We start from the raw sequence: 17,289 nt of genomic DNA, 5'->3' as shown, positions 1-17,289 counted from the left end.
GTCTTTATCATATAAGGATGTTGAATTGTGTCAAATGTATCTTCAGCATCTACCAAGGTGACCATGTGATTTTTATCCATCTTGTCAACGTGATGTTATCACATGGATTGATTTGCCAATGTTGAACCATTCTTGCATCCCTGGAATAAATCCCACTTGATCATGGTGTATAATTATTTTAATGTGCTGTAGAATTTGGTTTGCTAGTATTTTCAGGTTTTTGCATCTACATTTATCAGGGATTTTAGCCTGTAATTTTTTTGTGTGTGTGCCACTCTTGTCTAGTTTTAGAATCAAGGTAATGCTGGCCTTGTAAAATGAGTTTGGAAGTATTCTCTTCTATTTTCTGTAAGAATTTGAGAAGAATTTGGTACTAATTCTTTTTTAAATACTTGATAAAATTCACAAGTGAAGCCATCTGGTCCTGGACTTTTGTTTTGTTTGTTGACTTTAAAATATATATTTTTATTGATTTCAGAGAGGAGCAGAAAGGGAGAGAGAGATAGAAACATCAGTGATGAAAGAGAATCATTGATCAGCTGCCTCCTGCATCTTCCCCCCCGCCCCACCCCCTGCAGGAATCAAGCCCGCAACCAGGGCATGTGCCCTGACCAGGAATCGAACTGTGACCTCCTGGTCCATAAGTTGACGCTGAGCCACACCAGCCGGGCTGTTTGTTGACATTTTTTATTATTGATTCAATCTCCTTACTAGTGATTGTTCTGTTCAGATTTTCTATTTTTTTATGATTCACTCTTGGTAGACTGTATGTTCCTAGTAATCTATTCATCAGTTCTAGGTTGTCAGATTTGTTGGCATATAACATTCATAGTAGTCTTATGACCCTTTGTATTTCTGTGGTATCAGTTGTATGTCTCCACTTTCATTTCTGATTTTGAGTCCTTTCTCTTTTATTGGTAAGTGCACAAGTTTTTGTGAACATTTTTTGTACACGGATATTTATAGCAATATTATTCATGATAGCTAAAAGGTGAAAACAGCACAAATGTCTGTCAGTGGACAAAAATGAACAAAATATAGTACTTTGATAAAATGAAATAGTATTTAGCCATAAAAAGGAATATAATATGGACACACACTACAACCGGCAAATATATAGACACAGAAAGTAAATTAGTGGTTGTTTAAGGCTAGGAAGGGGTAGGAGAGGGGAGAGATAAAGGGGAAGATAAGGTGATAATGGATACAGGGTTTTTTTTTTAATGACATTATTGACATAGAGCATTTTATTAGTTTCATGTATATACCATAATGATTAGATATATGTATTGTGAAATCATAAGTCTATGTGAACATATTTTAGTTTTCTCTTGGTTATATACTTATGTTTTAATTTCTTTTGGGTATAAGATAGTTTATGCTATAAATATTTTAAATTTATAGCATAAAAATGTTCTAGTATTCTTTAAAGCACCTGTTTTTCAAATTGTTACAATTCTCTCTTTTTTTTTTTTCAGCGAGTACTAAGCCATCAAGATGATACAGCTTTGCTAAAAGCATATATTGTAGAATGGCGAAAATTCTTTACACAATGTGATATTTTACCAAAGCCTTTTTGTCAACTAGAGATTACTTTATTGGGTAAACAGGGCGGCAATAAAAAATCAAATGTAGAAGACGGTATTGTTCGAAAGGTAAGTAAGTTTTCCCATCTTCTTTCTAATATTCTTCAGGAAGGATGATTTAAAGACTTAAAATATATATATATTAGAGGCCCGGTGCACGAAATTCGTGCATGGGGCAGGGTGTCCCTCAGCCCAGACTGCACTCTCTCCAATCTGGGACCCCTCTAGGGATGTTCGACTGCCTGTTTAGGGATCGGGCCTAAACAGGCAGTCGGACATCCCTCTCACAATCCAGGACTGCTGGCTCCCAACCACTCGCCTGCCTGCCTGCCTGATTTCCCCTAACTGCTTCTGCCTGCCAGCCTGATCACCCCCTAACCACTCCCTTGCCAGCCTGATCGACACCTAACTGCTCCTCTGCCGGCCTGATTGCCCCTAACTGCCCTCCCCTGCCGGCCCGATTACCCCTAACTGCCCTCTTCTGCTGGCCTGGTCACCCCTAACTGCCCTCCCCTGCCGGCTTGGTCCCCCGCAACTGCCCTCCCCTGCAGGCCTGGTTGCCCCTAACTGCCCTCTCCTGCCCACCTGGTCACCCCTTACTGCTCTCCCCTGCTGACCTGGTCGCCCCAACTGCCCTCCCCTGCAGTCCTGTTTCCCCCCACCTGCCCTCCCCTGCTGGCCTGATCTCCCACAACTGTTCTCCCCTGCTGGCCATCTTGTGGTGGCCATCTTGTATCAACATGGGGGCGGCCATCTTTGACCTCATGGGGGCGGCCATCTTGTGTGTTGGAGTGATGGTCAGTTTGCATATTACCTCTTTATTATATATTACCTCTTTATTATATAGGATTTTGTTGTTGTTGATTACAGAGAGGAAGGGCAACAGAGGGAGAGAGCTATAAACATCAGTGTTGAGAAAGAACCACCGATCGGCTGCCTCCTGCACACCCCACACTGGGGATTGAGCCTGCAATCCGGGCATGCACTCTGACCGGGAATCAGACCATGACCTCCTGGTTCATAAGTTGACCCATAACCACTGAGCCTGGGCAGATTTGAAAACTTTTGGAAGTAATTTATATATTAAGTGGGTTTTTCTACTTCACATACAAATTCCTTTCTAGCTCTTGCTGGGTTTTATTGAATAATGTTTTTTCCCATTTTTAGTTTCAATTTTCTTTCATCTTTTTATGTGGTGTTAAGCTGTTGATCTGTGTTTCAAACATTATCTTCTTTGCTTTTCCTTTCACTTTCTCCTTTTCCTAGTTTTATCTTTGAGATTTTATTTTCTTATTCTTTCTTTGTACTTTTACCTTCCTCTAAATTACATTACTTTATTAAGTTTCAAAAATCTCTTCTTTTATCAGGTTACCTTCTGATATCTTTGTATTTACATAATTGTGGCTAAATATTTTGCATTATTGTAGTTAAAAGCACTGTGCCCAGTAATAACTCATGATTTATTGGAAAAAGCTAAGCTCTGAAATTGGAGTCCCAGATATCCCTTTCAACTCTTCAGTTCAGCAATGACCTAACCTCTCTGTCCTCATTTATCGTGTATTTTCCTACTTGTGAGAATCACGTTAAACCAGTTTTGAAAAGTTAAAAAGGCCATTTGAACTTTAAACAACTCTCACTACTTGCTGCAATGTTATAGCAACAAAATTCGGCATTCAAACATTCAGTTAGTGGCCTGGACATTATTGCCCTAACCTTACTAATGCTGACAAGGTTACTATAAATTGAGATATACCTATTGGTAGAAATTTCTTCAGTGGTAGAAATAACTGCAGAATGAGACATTCTGACCACCACCCCAAAAAAGAAAAAAACACTTCTGGATGGTTTTTAATTTATAGTTTCATAATCTTATTCACTCTTGTTTTTTGTTTGTTTTTTTGTTATTTCTTTAATTTTTACTGTTCCCTACAGATTGTAGGAATCAGCATTACTTAATGATTACGAGCATAGAGTCTAGAACTACAGTTGTTGGATTCAAGTTCCAGTGTAGCCACTATGAGCTGTGTAAATATGGGAACATTAGCTTTCCTCTCTGTGCCCCAGGTTCCTCATATCTAAGAGGAGATAATAGTACCTGTATCTAAGTTGTGAGGATTAAATGAGTTATATGTGAAAAGAATTTAGAGCAGTGCTAGGTACATAGTGAATGTTATATATTCTTGTTGTTATTGCTGCTACTGCTATTATTATTAATACTAGCATTCCCATTGCAGGAAAAATCCTGCAATAGGGTTTCCTGCTGCACTCTAGCTCACCCTGCCTGCTCTCCTCCCTTGTCCCCCGCCCCGCGATCTCCGCCAGCACCCCTGCTTTTCTAACTTCTCCGCCAGCCTGCTCTTCTTCCTTCTTCCCTGGCCCCGCCTCCGCTCCTCCCTTCTCCCCCGGCCCGCCTTCTCCGCCAGCCCGCTCTCCTTCCTTCTCCCCTGGCCCCGCCTCCGCTCCTCCCTTCTCCCCTGGCCCCGCCTCCACTCCTCCCTTCTCCCCCGGCCCCGCCCCTTCTCCCCTGGCCCCGCCTGCTCAACTTCCTTCTCCCCCGGCCCCACCTCCGCTCCTCCCTTCTCCTCCCCCCGGCTTGCTTGCTTCTCTGCAGCTTTGCTCCCTTCTGCAGCTCTTGGCTTCTTTCTACGCTGTCGCGATATGCAAATTAGCCGCCATCTTTGTTGGGATAATTTGCATATCCATCCTGATTGGTTGGTGGGCGTAGCGAAGGTGCGGTCAATTTGCATATTTGTCTATTATTAGATTAGATGCTAGAGGCCCAGTGCACGAAGATTCGTGCAAGAATGGGCCTGCCTTCCCCCTGGCTACCGGCACCGCCTTCGCTCTGGCGGGAGCCACCTTTCTGCCTTCGCTTTGGCCCGGAGCTGCTTTTCCGCCTTCCCACACTTCCCAGAGGCCTGGAGCAGCTGGGGCGGTGTGGAACACCTGCATTCTGCCCCGCCCCCAGCCTCTCAGTGCCTGTGTATGCAAATTAACCCGCCATCTTTGTTGTGTTAATTTGCATACTCACTCCTGATTGGCTGGTGGGCATCGCGAAGGTACGGTCAATTTGCATCTTTCTCTTTTATTAGTGTAGATTTCCTATATCTGACAAAGTTACTTGTTGGAGTGATAGTACATACTCATTAATATGTATATATTATTTCCATCATTTAAATTGAACATCTATAGGATAGATGGATTTATATATTCCTTTTTTTTAAGATCCACTATCAAACAGATTTTCAGTTGTTTTCGCATTTATTATGTGTTTGTACAAATGTGCACATGAGCATTCCAAACACATAACCAATATTTCTTGTTGTTTGTTTATTAATTTTAGAGAGAGCGGTGGTGGAAGGAAAACATTCCTTTATTGTTCCACTTATTTATGCATTCATCAGTTGATTCTTGTGCCCTGACTGGGGATAAAACCCGCAACCTTGGCTTATTGGGATGATGCTCTAACCAACTGAGCTACCCAGCCAGTACCATACCAGTATTTCTGAAATTCAACATTGAAGCTATAAGGAACTAACATTTTCCATGTATTACCATATTTAATTTTTGCAACCAGTTAAAATTTATACTATTATTTTCATTATTTTACAGATGGAAAAGCAGGTAAACAAGTAAAAGAGCTGGAATTCAAATCTAATTATGTTTGATTTTTTTTTTTTTTTTTGGCTTTGGTTGTGCGTATTTTAATCACTTCTGATAAAGAATAAGGTCAGTCTAAAACTAAATATTGCATACCACACCAAACTTTGCCATAAGCAAAAGTAATGATTTCAAACAGAAAAATAGCACTATTAGTAATAGTCAATATATATAAATTATAACTTTTTTAAATAATCCACAAATTTTACATATTTTTTCATTTTAATCCACATAACTAAATTTTGATATTTAACAATTATCTTGGATTCTGAAACACATATTCTTTACCATTAATTGCCTTGTATTCTTTACCATATTTAAATATACTGCTTCCCTGAAGGATTCAAGTGAATGTAGGCCTAAGAATTTGATTTCCTTTTTTAGTATTTGTACTTAATTTTTTTTACCCTAGCTCCATTGTCAAAATGCCCACCCCTCTCTTTCTAAGACTCACACTCATCTCAACCTCAATTCATCTGAACTCCAAATTCCATTCCCCCAAATAAAAGAAAGTGCTCCATTGCTCCTACTGGGAAAAAAAAATTGTGTATATGTGGTACTTTGTATATTAATAATTTAAATGAATTGTGCATTTTGTTCTTTTTTTCTTAGCTCATGCTTGATACATGGAACGAGTCCATCTTTTCAAATATAAAAAACAGACTCCAGGATAGTGCAATGAAGCTGGTACATGCTGAACGATTAGGAGAAGCTTTTGATTCTCAGCTGGTCATTGGAGTAAGAGAATCCTATGGTATGCTCTGAACTTTTATGATCATAATTTCCTTTTCATGCAAATTCTAAGACAATCATAGAGTAGTACTAGCAAAAGTATCTTTATTAGCACAGGTAACATCTACTTTTAGTGCCAAATGCTTTTCCAAGTACACAAAAGGTATTTATTCTGCTTTAAAGAAACCTACAAAAATTAATATTTGAGTGGTGAATATTTATTTTCTCCATCTCATTTATTGGTTGGTGAATCTTTTTAGCAACTTAAATTAGAGAAGTGTAGATTTGAATCTATAGCTTATAAATTAACTGGTTTAGTACTTATATATTTAGGATGTAAGTTAATTTCATATGAACATTTGTCTCCAATCTTTTCTGTTTCTGACAATGACATTCTCATTTGTTCTTTCAATCAGATATTCCTCTGACTAGAATATTCTTCCTCCTCTTGTTTTATCTTCTTACTTATTCTCATCTTCTATTTCCTCATGCAGCCCTTTCCTAATACCCAGACTAAGTTGGGCCCTCTCATAGTGCTTTATAGTACCTACTAGAGGCCCGGTGCATGAAATTCATGCAAGAGTAGGCCTTCCTTCCCTCGGCTGCCTGCACCGGCTTCTCTCTGGCACCCAGGACCTGGGCTTCCCTCCATCCGCTGGCAGGCAACCAGGACCCGGGCTTCCCTCACAGCTCCGGCTTAGTCCGGAAGGTTGCCCGCTAGGACGTCTGGTCTAATTAGCATATTATGCTTTTATTATTATAGATGCCTCCTTGTCAGGCTACTTTCAAGTAATTAACTGTGTTGTCAACATTGTATTTTTGCTGAACATGGAATGCCTGGCACAAAATAGTTGTCATTAAGAATTTTTTACATTAATGAACCTTTAGTTACCATTGGACGTGCCTTCTTCATTGCCCTCATATTTAAGTATCAAATCTAAATTTTCATTAGCCAAGTCCCTAAAATGCATTCCTTTTTTTTTTTTTTTTGCATTTCCATATATATATTGTATTTCCACCTATATTTTTTGTGTGTGTGTGATTTTTTTTTTTCTTTATTGATTAAGGTATTACATATGTGTCCTTATTCCCCCATTGCCCTCCCCACTCGCCCCATTCATGCCCTCACCCCCTCTGGTGTCTGTGTCCATTGGTTAGGCTTATATCCATGCATATAAGTCCTTTGGTTGACCCCTCCCCCTAACCCTCACCCTCCCCTACCTTCCTTTTTATTTTACCTGCCACCAGTTTGGACTTCTCTAAACTTTACTTCTGGAATTTTGAAATACTCTTCTTATAGGGATCATATTGTTATCATTTTACCCATATACTGTTCACAAGATTAAGTTTAAGTACTATTTTCCTAACCCACTTGGGGTACACCATGCTAAATTCAGGTTACTTAGCCTGAGATCTGTGGCTCTCCACAACCACTTACCCTTACCTTCTATTAACCTTACAATCCACTCAGACAATCTAGTCATTATACTTTGACTCGACCTTGTGCTTTTCTACTTCTAAATATTTTTTTTTTTTTGCTTACTTTAGATAGATCTAGCTATGTAAATCCTAGTTTATTCCTTAAAACTCATTTCAAATCTCATCTCTTTTGTGAATGGTGTCTTGATCCAGTTAGAAGTCAGTGTCTTTCCTATTCAAAATAAAATATCATATTCTCTATGGTATTTGTTACTTTACTGCTTTGTGCTGTTAACGTTTAAGTTTTTTATAGAGAAGATTTTGTCCTATTTATTTTTATGTTATCTTGAGCATTGTCAGTCCCTTGTACATAATGACTGCTCAATATTTGTTATTTTATTTATCGTACTCAAAATACTGATACTAATCATAATTAGAGTAAAATTTTATTTTCTCTTTTTCAGTTAACCTTTGTTCTAATCCCGAGGATAAGCTTCAAATTTATAGGGACAATTTTGAGAAGGCGTACTTGGATTCAACAGAGAGATTTTATAGAACACAGGCACCCTCATATTTACAACAAAATGGTGTACAGAATTATATGAAATATGTAAGTCAGAACTTAGTATAAGTGCTAATTTGAGCTATTCTCTTGATATTCTTAAAATGATTGCTATTTTGCCTCTGGACAGGCAGATGCTAAATTAAAAGAAGAAGAAAAACGAGCACTACGTTATTTAGAAACAAGACGGGAGTGTAACTCTGTTGAAGCAGTAAGTAGTTTTGTAACTATATTCTATGGGATTATTTGAAGTACAGTAGCCCAGGGATGGCAAATATATAATACACACAACATGATTTATCCTTTCTCTGTCTCTGACCATTACTAATGGATTATAATACTTTTGCAATGAGCCAAAGCACAGCTTTAATAGACACCTTATTTAGAACACATTGGTTTTCAGAGCTTATGTGCAAGATGAAGTCTATTTGCCATCCTTGCTCTAGACTTTTTCCTATATTAAATGTACTCACTTTTTAATCAGTTTCCTTTATTATGTGTTATGCATATCTAAAGTTCACCCTTTTAGTGACTTCCATGTGGCAAATAAAATATGCTCCCTAAAGATACAGTTGATTCTCATTATTCACAGAGATCATGTTCTATAAAGTGGCTGTGAACACTGAATTAGTGAGTACTGAATCATTACTGCTGGGGGATATTTCCTCTTCTTATGGGAGAATGTTTTCAAACTTCATCTTGTCATGAAATAAAATATTATTTGATAAGTGAACACTAGTCTTTTATATTTAATTTATATTGTATGCTCCTCGTTTTAAAAAAACTGCTCTGAGGTATTAGCTATGCTACAATATCAGTTCTGGGTGTTTTCTTTAAATGGAGAGTGACCTTAGTGTACTTTAATAAGGAAAATATAGCAATAATATTTCCTCCAGTTCCTTTCAGTCTATGGAGCCTGGGAATTAGGGTTAGATTTACATTCAAAGAAGTAACATTTCAGTTTGCCTACCTTTCAACTGATTTTTTTCCTTCTAACTTTTCTTTGGCTTCTTTCATCTTGAATGGTAGTCATGTTTATTCTTTGTTCATGAGTTGGGTTGGGTTGGATTGGATCTTTTACCCCCTTTGTTTTTGTTTTGTGTTGCTTTTCATAATGTGCAGTATATTTCCTTTTTCAAAGGTTAAAATAACTTTGCTGTTGGCCAGGAAAGGGGGCTAACTAACTTATGGTTGTTTTATAGAAGTTTTCTAAAGAAATTTAAAGCTGGCTAGGGCTTCATTCAGAAGGCAGGGAAGGCCATTGAATGTTTGTTAAATAAGTTTGCCATGCTCAGAGTTATCCCTCGGGAAGATTAATGTAGTGACAGTATGAAAGTTCAATTGGAGTGGGGAAGAGCTGGGAATCGGGTGTAAGAAGGAGGTTTTTACAGTAATTCAAGGAAGGTATTAGCAGTACCATGTAGGGTTATAGCAATGGAATGGAAAGGATAGGGTAAAGACTGCCAGTGGTGGAATGTTGTGTCATATGGGTGGGGCTAGATATTGGACAGAATTGAGTCCATTTTGTTTCTGAGGTTTTGGTTTGGGACAATTGTGCTGCTACAGAGATCAGGTATAAGAATAAATCTTAGTAGTAAGGGAGAAAGATGAGGTCAGTTAGAGCGATTTTACTATTTTAAGTTTATTTATGTGTCCATTTCATCTGGATGGAGAATGTTACAGTTTTGTATGATAGGATTGTTGTTCTATTCTTCTACTCTAGTTTATATAGCTTAATTAGAGCATATCCATATTAATATGGAAATTCAACTATAATAGTCTGACTGAGAGAGAATCAGAGACAGCAGGAAAAACAGAATGAGAAAGGTAGAGATAAATACACATGACAGCCTGAAAGAACAGTTAAATCCCCCTTTCTACTTTGTTTGTTTTAATCCTCACCAGAGGATATTTTTTTCCCATTGATTTTTAGAGAGAGTGGAAGGGAGGGGGGAGAGAGAGAAACGTCAATGAGAGAGAGAAACACATCAATTGGTTGCCTCCTGCACCAACCGGCTCAGGGATTGAACCTGAAACCCAGCTATGTGCCCTTGACCAGAAATCGAACCCGCAAAGCTCCGGTCTTCTGGCCGATGCTATAACCACTAAGCACACTCACCTGGGCTCTCCCTTTGTACTTTTAAAACACACACACACACACACACACACACACACACACACACACACGGAAAAAACTTGAAATAGGAGATGTGAATTTGTTCTTCCACAGTTACCAAATAGTTTGAGCATCTCACCAGCTAAATGATTCTAGAATTTAAAGTCTTTTTGTTATTTTTCAACAAAGACACTAAATGCAATATAGCTCGCTTCCAAAGAAACCTTCTATCATGTCCCCTCTAAAGAGCGATTACTATCTCTTTCTTCATTACCATTCTCCTAACTTTTAACAACATAGATTATAGCAAAATTTGGTGCAGAGGAGACATCAAGCACCAGAACTTTAGAATTAATTATGACATTGGGAATGTAAGACTTAATGCAGATGTATTACTATACTATATACCTTACTGAACTAAAGCCATTGCACTATATAATATTTACTATAATGTTTGTTAATTTACATTTTTTGTTTTCAAAGAGAAATAATGTGTTAGCATGATATTGTACTGGAAGGAGCAGAAGACAAAAAATCACGCAAGTCCTAGGTTCTAATCCTATATAATAAGAGAGGAATATGCTAAGACCAACTGTGTAACGACCAGATCATGGATCTGCAGGAGTGTAGGGCTAAGAGCTACAGGAGGGGGCAGGGCAGCAAGATATGAGGGGTGGGGGAGGGGGAGAGGGGCCGGGGGAGCTACAGGAGAGCGGGGCAGCAGGTGGAGAGATACAGGAGGGCAGCAGCGACCTACTGGTGCACAGATTCGTGCACAGGGCTACTAGTTTAATATAAGTAAAGTATAGCCCTAGCCAGTTTGGCTCAGTGGATAGAGCATCGGCTTATGGACTAAAGGGTCCTGGGTTCAGTTCCGGTCAAGGGCACATGCCCAGGTTACGGGCTCAATCCCCAGTTGGAGGCATGCAGGAGGCAGCCTATCAATGAGTCTCTAATCATTGATGTTTCTATCTCTCTCCCTCTCCCTTCCTCTCTGAAATCAATAAAAATATTAAAATATATATATAAAGTGTAAACACTATTATTTGAATAGCTAGTAAGAAACAAGCCACTTTCCGTACTAAAAACTACTGGAAACAGACTTACTGTCCTAAATTTTCTCTTAGAGGAATTATCAGTCATCAGAACACATTATGCTATATCTTTATTGATACTAATTTTGTCTATACTTATATATTAGACTATTCTTATTAATGGAGGACAGTTATATGGTCAGTCATATGAGGCTACACAAAAATGCACACCAGAATTTAAGATTGAAGTAGGTACATTTTTGGTACTTGTATTTTCCTCTAAAAATTAGCAAATTATTATGGTTTATGATTCACCTTCTTTAAATTTAGTTAGCATGGGTCACTCTTCTTAACCTGATTAGTTTTCAATATATGCAGAAAAGAAGTTTCTGGACTGTATTCTGTATAATAGAGCAAGTCTCACCTAGGTAGTACCCAGTTGTGAGGCCAGGCCTAATGAAGGCCAGATGTACATTTCAAGTGCTCATAAAGTGTTTAGCAGCTTACTGATTTTTTCGTGGTTTATAAGAGTTTTATTTCATTCTTTTGGTTTATTCCAAGCATCTAATTGTCATTTGTAAATGATGTTGCTTCTTTTTTTCTAATATTAATACCTTCTATTTCCTTCAATGAATTAAATCTGTCTAATATTAAATGGTTAATTTTAGAAAAATGTTAATAATTTTGGAGATCCTTGTCTTCTTCTAATCTTTGATAGGAATGCTTCTAAATTTTCACCATTAAGCATGGTAGTGTTTTTTTGGCATGATGTATGCATTTTTATTATATTGAGTATTCACTTATCCTTTCCTTAAGAATATTATCAGGCTCTTCTACTTTACCTTACAGGAGAGCAACTTAGCACCACTCAGATCCACTTAGACACACAGTTCTAATAAGCTTGATTATCTTTGGATGGGTCTGGAGCAAAAGATCAGCAGTATGTTAGTGAAACTGGGTAAGAGGCTTCAGAGCTGTGCTCCTGAAGAGGCATTATTGACAGCAAAAAGAGACCCACAACAGTAAGAAAAGACCAAGGAAAAATTTTTAAACCAAAATAACTTTTAACTTTTTTCTATGGCTGTAATATTTTAGGTGATAGTCCAACATACCTTGGAGTTCCTTGAGAGCATTCAGTTAGTGTTTATTATGCACCTGAACTATATCAGGCCTTGAGCTAGTTCGGAATAATAAGATAGACCCGGTTCCTATCTTAGGAGTGACCCTGGAGTAAAATGGGTTTTTTATATAACAGAGTAGTGGAATAAAGAGTTAATGGTGGTGACAAGCATCAACTCACAATGACTGAGTACTCGTGGGGAGACAGAGACACAGTGTATTATAGTGGTCGGGGCATTCATAGGGAACTAGGTGAGAATTTGAATTCCACTGTTGTCATTATATCAGCTGTGTGCCCTTTGGCAAATTATTTAACCTCTGTAATCCTTGTTTTCCCAACTGTACAATGGGACAATACCCACTTATGTTATCAGAGTGTAATAAAATAACTATATAGAAAACATTTAAGCACTGTGTCTGGCATGGTAGTTTTTACTGTTAGGGCTCTGGTTTGGAGAAAGTTGCTTACTGATTCTAAGACAGAAACTAGTTATTGTCTGTAAAAACCATTGATAAAGCTGAATTAGAACTAGGTCATAGTCATAAATTATTGTCTTTAAAGTGGGTAGTTGTTAATATTTAATATTTTAGTATATTAAGGGTGGTATCCAAAAAGTAAAGGTGAATTAGTCCGACTATTCATTGTTCTGTGTAAAGAGTTACTTGTGTAACTAGTTTAGAAATGAAGCAAGCACCACTACTTAAAATGTTCGAGAGGAAGGAAGGAAGGAAGGAAGGAAGGAAGGAAGGAAGGAAGGAAGGAAGGAAGGAAGGAAGGAAGGAAGGAAGATCTAAACCAAGCTAGAAAGTCCAAGAGAAATTAATTTTGAGAATAACCTACCACACATGGAATAAATTAATTCTTGAATACATTACAGATATCAGTGTATGGTTAAAGACCTAGTTGATAATGAAAAACTAGAACCTTAAAGTGGAGAAACAGGATAATTTTTAGTTCAAACTTCTATTTTATACCTGAGGCAAAGCAAATTATTACTTATACAGAATTACATAACTAATGGAAATCAGAACTGTTCTTGTTGCTTCTTACTAAATTTCAGTGAAGTAGAATTGTTGAAATTGAATACCACTAAGAGAAGACTACTATATCACTTAGCCTGCCTCTCCCACCTTTCATTTTCGACAGTTACTGAGTGCCTGCTGTGTTTTATGGCAGGCATCATCTTTGAAGAGTTTTGCTATAGAGGAAGGTAAATCATCAAGCACATTGATAGTTAAAGTGTTTCACCTTGCAGACATCTGGGGAGAGATTGCTTTGGATTTAGAAGTTGTGCTCACCTCAGGCAAAATACAGGAGTGATGGCATATGGCAAAAGGTTTTTTTCTTCACGGAAGCTAGCGAAAGGAGACAGAAAGGGAATACAAGGTGAGAGAGATGGCTTATCACTGTTCTTTCATTCAAGATGTATTTTTCAAATAACAAGAATATATTCAGGGTTGACTGTATATAGTACTTTGAAAATGATGGGGAAGAAATACAAAAGAGGAATAACATGGTCTCTGTCCTCCAAAAACTTACCCTCTTGTTAAAACAAAACTCATTCGAAATAAGGAGAGAACACTATCAAGCAACCTTCCTTTCTTCTTTTTGCCAACATAGAATAGAGTTCTAAAGATTTTTCAACACATAGGGATCTATACTATCTCTCTTTTTTTTAAAGAAAAGCTTTGTTATAAAAGTTTTCAAATATTTATAAAAGTTGAGAAAAATAATATAATGAACCCAGCCCACCATACCCAGTCCCCAGATTTAATAATGTTCATCATTTTGTCATATTTGCTTAGTTGATCCTTCTTTTCTTCTTTCTTCCCACCCTCCCTCCCTTCCTTCCTCTTTCTTTCCTCTAGCACTTTTAAAAAAAAATTATGACATCATGCATTTTTACTCTAAACCAAGCATATCAAACTCACAGCCGGTGGGCCTCATGCCTTGACCGCAAATTTAACATGCTTACTCTAAATCCTTCTATAACATTTTTAATACCTGTATATTTTTTACCATATGTGTATGTGTGTTAGTTTACCTAACCAATCCTCTGATAATGGGCACTTTAATTATTATTCATCATCCTATATAATAAAAGGCTAATATGCAAATCGACTGAATGGCACAATGACCGGTCGCTATGACGCACACTTGACCACCAGGGGGCAGACGCTCAACGCAGGAGCTGCCCCCTGGTGGTTAGTGCACTCCCACAGGGGGAGCGCTGCTCAACCAGAAGCCAGGGCTCACGGCTGGCAAGCGCATCGGCGGTGGTGGGGTGGTGGGAGCCTCTCCCACCTCCACAGCAGCGCTAAGGATGTCTGACTGACAGCTTAGTCGGACATCCTCTGAGGGCTCCCAGACTGCGAGAGGGCACAGGCTGGGCCGAGGGACTCCCCCCCTCCCCCCCGCAGTGCATGGTGGTGATATTTAGCCTTTTTTTGTCTGGGAAGCTCTTTATTTCACCTTCTATTTTGAATGATAGCCTTGGTATAGTAATCTTGGTTTCAGATCCTTGCTTCTCATTACCTTGAATACTTCATGCCATTCCCTTCTGGCCTGTAGAGTTTCTGATGAGAAATCAGTTGACAGCCTTATGGGAGCTCCTTTGTAGATAACAGATTGCTTTCCTCTTGCTGCTTTTAAGATTCTCTCTTTGTCTTTAATTATTGGCATTTTAATTATGATGTGTCTGGGTGTCGGCCTGTTTGGGTCCTTCTTGCTTGGGACTGTTTTTGCCTCCTGTACCTGTGTGACTTATTCCTTCACCAGGTTAGGGAAGTTTTCTGCCATTATTTCTTCAAACACCTTCTCTATGCCTTGCTCACTTTCTTCCCCTTCTGGCATTTCAAAGATTCAAATATTGTTACATCTCATGTTGTTACACAGCTCCCTTAAACTGTCCTATTTTTAATTGTTTTTTTCTTTTTGGTTCTCTGATTGAGTGATTTTATTCTACCTTGTCTTTTAATTCACTGATCCAGTCCTCGACTTCCCCTAATCTGCTGTGTATTCTTTCCAGTGTGTTCTTTATTAGTGCTATGTCTTCATAGTTACTATGTCTTTTCTCATGCTGTTGAGCATCTTTGCCATCATTATCCTGAACTCTGTGTTTGATAAATTTCTTATCTTTGTTTCTTTTATTTCTTCTTCTGAAGAATTCTTTTATTCTTTCATTTGGAGCTTTTTTGCCTCCCCACTTTGGCTACCTATTTTGGTTTGTGACTGTATATTAGGTAGATCTGCTACACTTCCCAATCTCTATTTTAGACAGTGTCAGATGCTGGCCCTGAGTATCAGCAACCCACAGCTTGTGGCTCCCTCTGCTGGGACTGAGTTCCTTTGGAAAGGATCAAAATGTGGACCAAGATCTGCTTTTCCAAGCCCTGGGCCCCAAATAGATCAGCCATACTCAAAGCCTCTAGAGCAGACGTCCTCAAACTACGGCCCGCGGGCCACATGCGGGTGTTTTTGCCATTTTGTTTTTTTACTTCAAAATAAGATATGTGCAGTATGCATAGGAATTTGTTCATAGTTTTTTTTAAACTATAGTCCGGCCCTCCAACGGTCTGAGGGACAGTGAACTGGCCCCCTGTTTAAAAAATTTGAGGACCCCTGCTCTAGAGCAAGCATGCCAAATTCATGGCCTATGGGCTGCATGCAGCCCACAATGAATATTTTTGCAGCCCAGCCAATATAACGGTATGTAAGAAAACATTAATTTTATCATTGCTCTTGTTCTATTTTATACTATACTTTTGAAATAAACCTACATTTCTATGAAAATTTAAGCTTATGTTTTTTTGCAGCCCACATAAACTTAAACCTTGTTTATTTGGCCTGTGTTAGCCTTTGAGTTTGACATGCTTGCTCTAAAGACCCACCTCTGCCTGCAGTCTGATTATATTCATTCTTTTTTTTTAAATATATTTTATTGATTTTTTACAGAGAGGAAGGGAGAGGGATAGAGAGTTAGAAACATCGATGAGAGAGAAACATTGATCAGCTGCCTCCTGCACACCCCCCACTGGGGATGTGCCTGCAACCAAGGTACATGCCCTTGACTGGAATCGAACCCCGGACTCCTCAATCCGCAGGCCGATGCTCTATCCACTGACCCAAACCATTAGGCCTATATTCATTCTTGATTAGCCTCAGGCTATCAACACAGGGTTGGCTGAGAGGTTTTCCAACAGGGTGGGGCAATTGATTCTGCCTGCAGGCTTATTGTTTCTGAGGCCCATTAGTCTCTCTCTTTTTTTTTTTTTAAATATATATTTTATTGATTTTTTACAGAGAGGAAGAGAGAGGGATAGAGAGTCAGAAACATCGATGAGAGAGAAACATCGATCAGCTGCCTCTTGCACACCCCCTACTGGGGATGTGCCAGCAACCAAGGTACATGCCCTTGACCGGAATCGAACCCGGGACCCTTGAGTCCGCAGGCCGACGCTCTATCCACTGAGCCAAACCGGTTTCGGCCCCCATTAGTCTCTTAATTGGCCTCAGAAACTCCACAGGGTGGGACAAGAGGTTTTCTAGTAGGGTGGGGCAACTGCCTTCCCCCTAGGCCAGTGATGGCAAACCTATGACACGCGTGTCAGCACTGACACGTGTAGCCATTTCTGATGACACGCGGCCGCTGAGGCGGCCGCATGCCGAGGATGAAACATTTGCTGCTCCTGAAGATGAAACATTTGCGAAATAATGTTTTTTCCTCAAAGTGACACACTACCCAAGTTATGCTCAGTTTTTTGGCGAAGTTTGACACACCAAGCTCAAAAGGTTGCCCATCACTGCCCTAGGCAAAAACTGTCTGGATAGCAAAGGTTCACCAGAGAATGATGTCCTCCGCAGGGTGAGAGAACGATTCAGCACAGAAAAACTGAGTGTCTACCTTCTGAGGTCTAACCCCAAAGCCCCCAACCCTGGTTTCTGCTCACACAGCTCCAGTCCACTCTGTCCTCCCTCTGCTGAAGCTCAAGATGAGTGGCTGCACACACAGTGTAGTATGTTGGCCCTTTAAGAGGGTGCCTGCATTTCCAGCCGTCTCT

At 39.1% G+C, this 17,289-nt stretch overlaps 1 protein-coding gene across 2 annotated transcripts in view; it reads left to right on the top strand.

Annotated features, from left to right (window-relative positions):
* Positions 1 to 17,289, top strand: part of CUL5 (cullin 5) — a 101,264-nt gene that overhangs the window by 55,943 nt on the left and 28,032 nt on the right. Inside the window, exons 4-8 of one of the 2 annotated variants that reach the window (XM_079787352.1) lie at positions 1,479 to 1,655; positions 5,859 to 6,000; positions 7,862 to 8,007; positions 8,090 to 8,170; positions 11,277 to 11,357. In XM_079787352.1, coding sequence (XP_079643478.1) covers positions 1,479 to 1,655; positions 5,859 to 6,000; positions 7,862 to 8,007; positions 8,090 to 8,170; positions 11,277 to 11,357 — 627 coding nt within the window. The remainder of the gene's footprint in view (positions 1 to 1,478; positions 1,656 to 5,858; positions 6,001 to 7,861; positions 8,008 to 8,089; positions 8,171 to 11,276; positions 11,358 to 17,289) is intronic. The other variant, XM_079787351.1, reaches the window with a different exon arrangement.

The sequence above is a fragment of the Cnephaeus nilssonii genome, assembly GCF_951640355.1.
Source record: "Cnephaeus nilssonii genome assembly, chromosome: 13".
In the NCBI taxonomy this organism is placed as follows: Eukaryota; Metazoa; Chordata; class Mammalia; order Chiroptera; family Vespertilionidae; genus Cnephaeus; species Cnephaeus nilssonii.
Note: the sequence above shows the minus strand (reverse complement) of the source record. Positions and strands in the feature narration are given on the sequence as shown.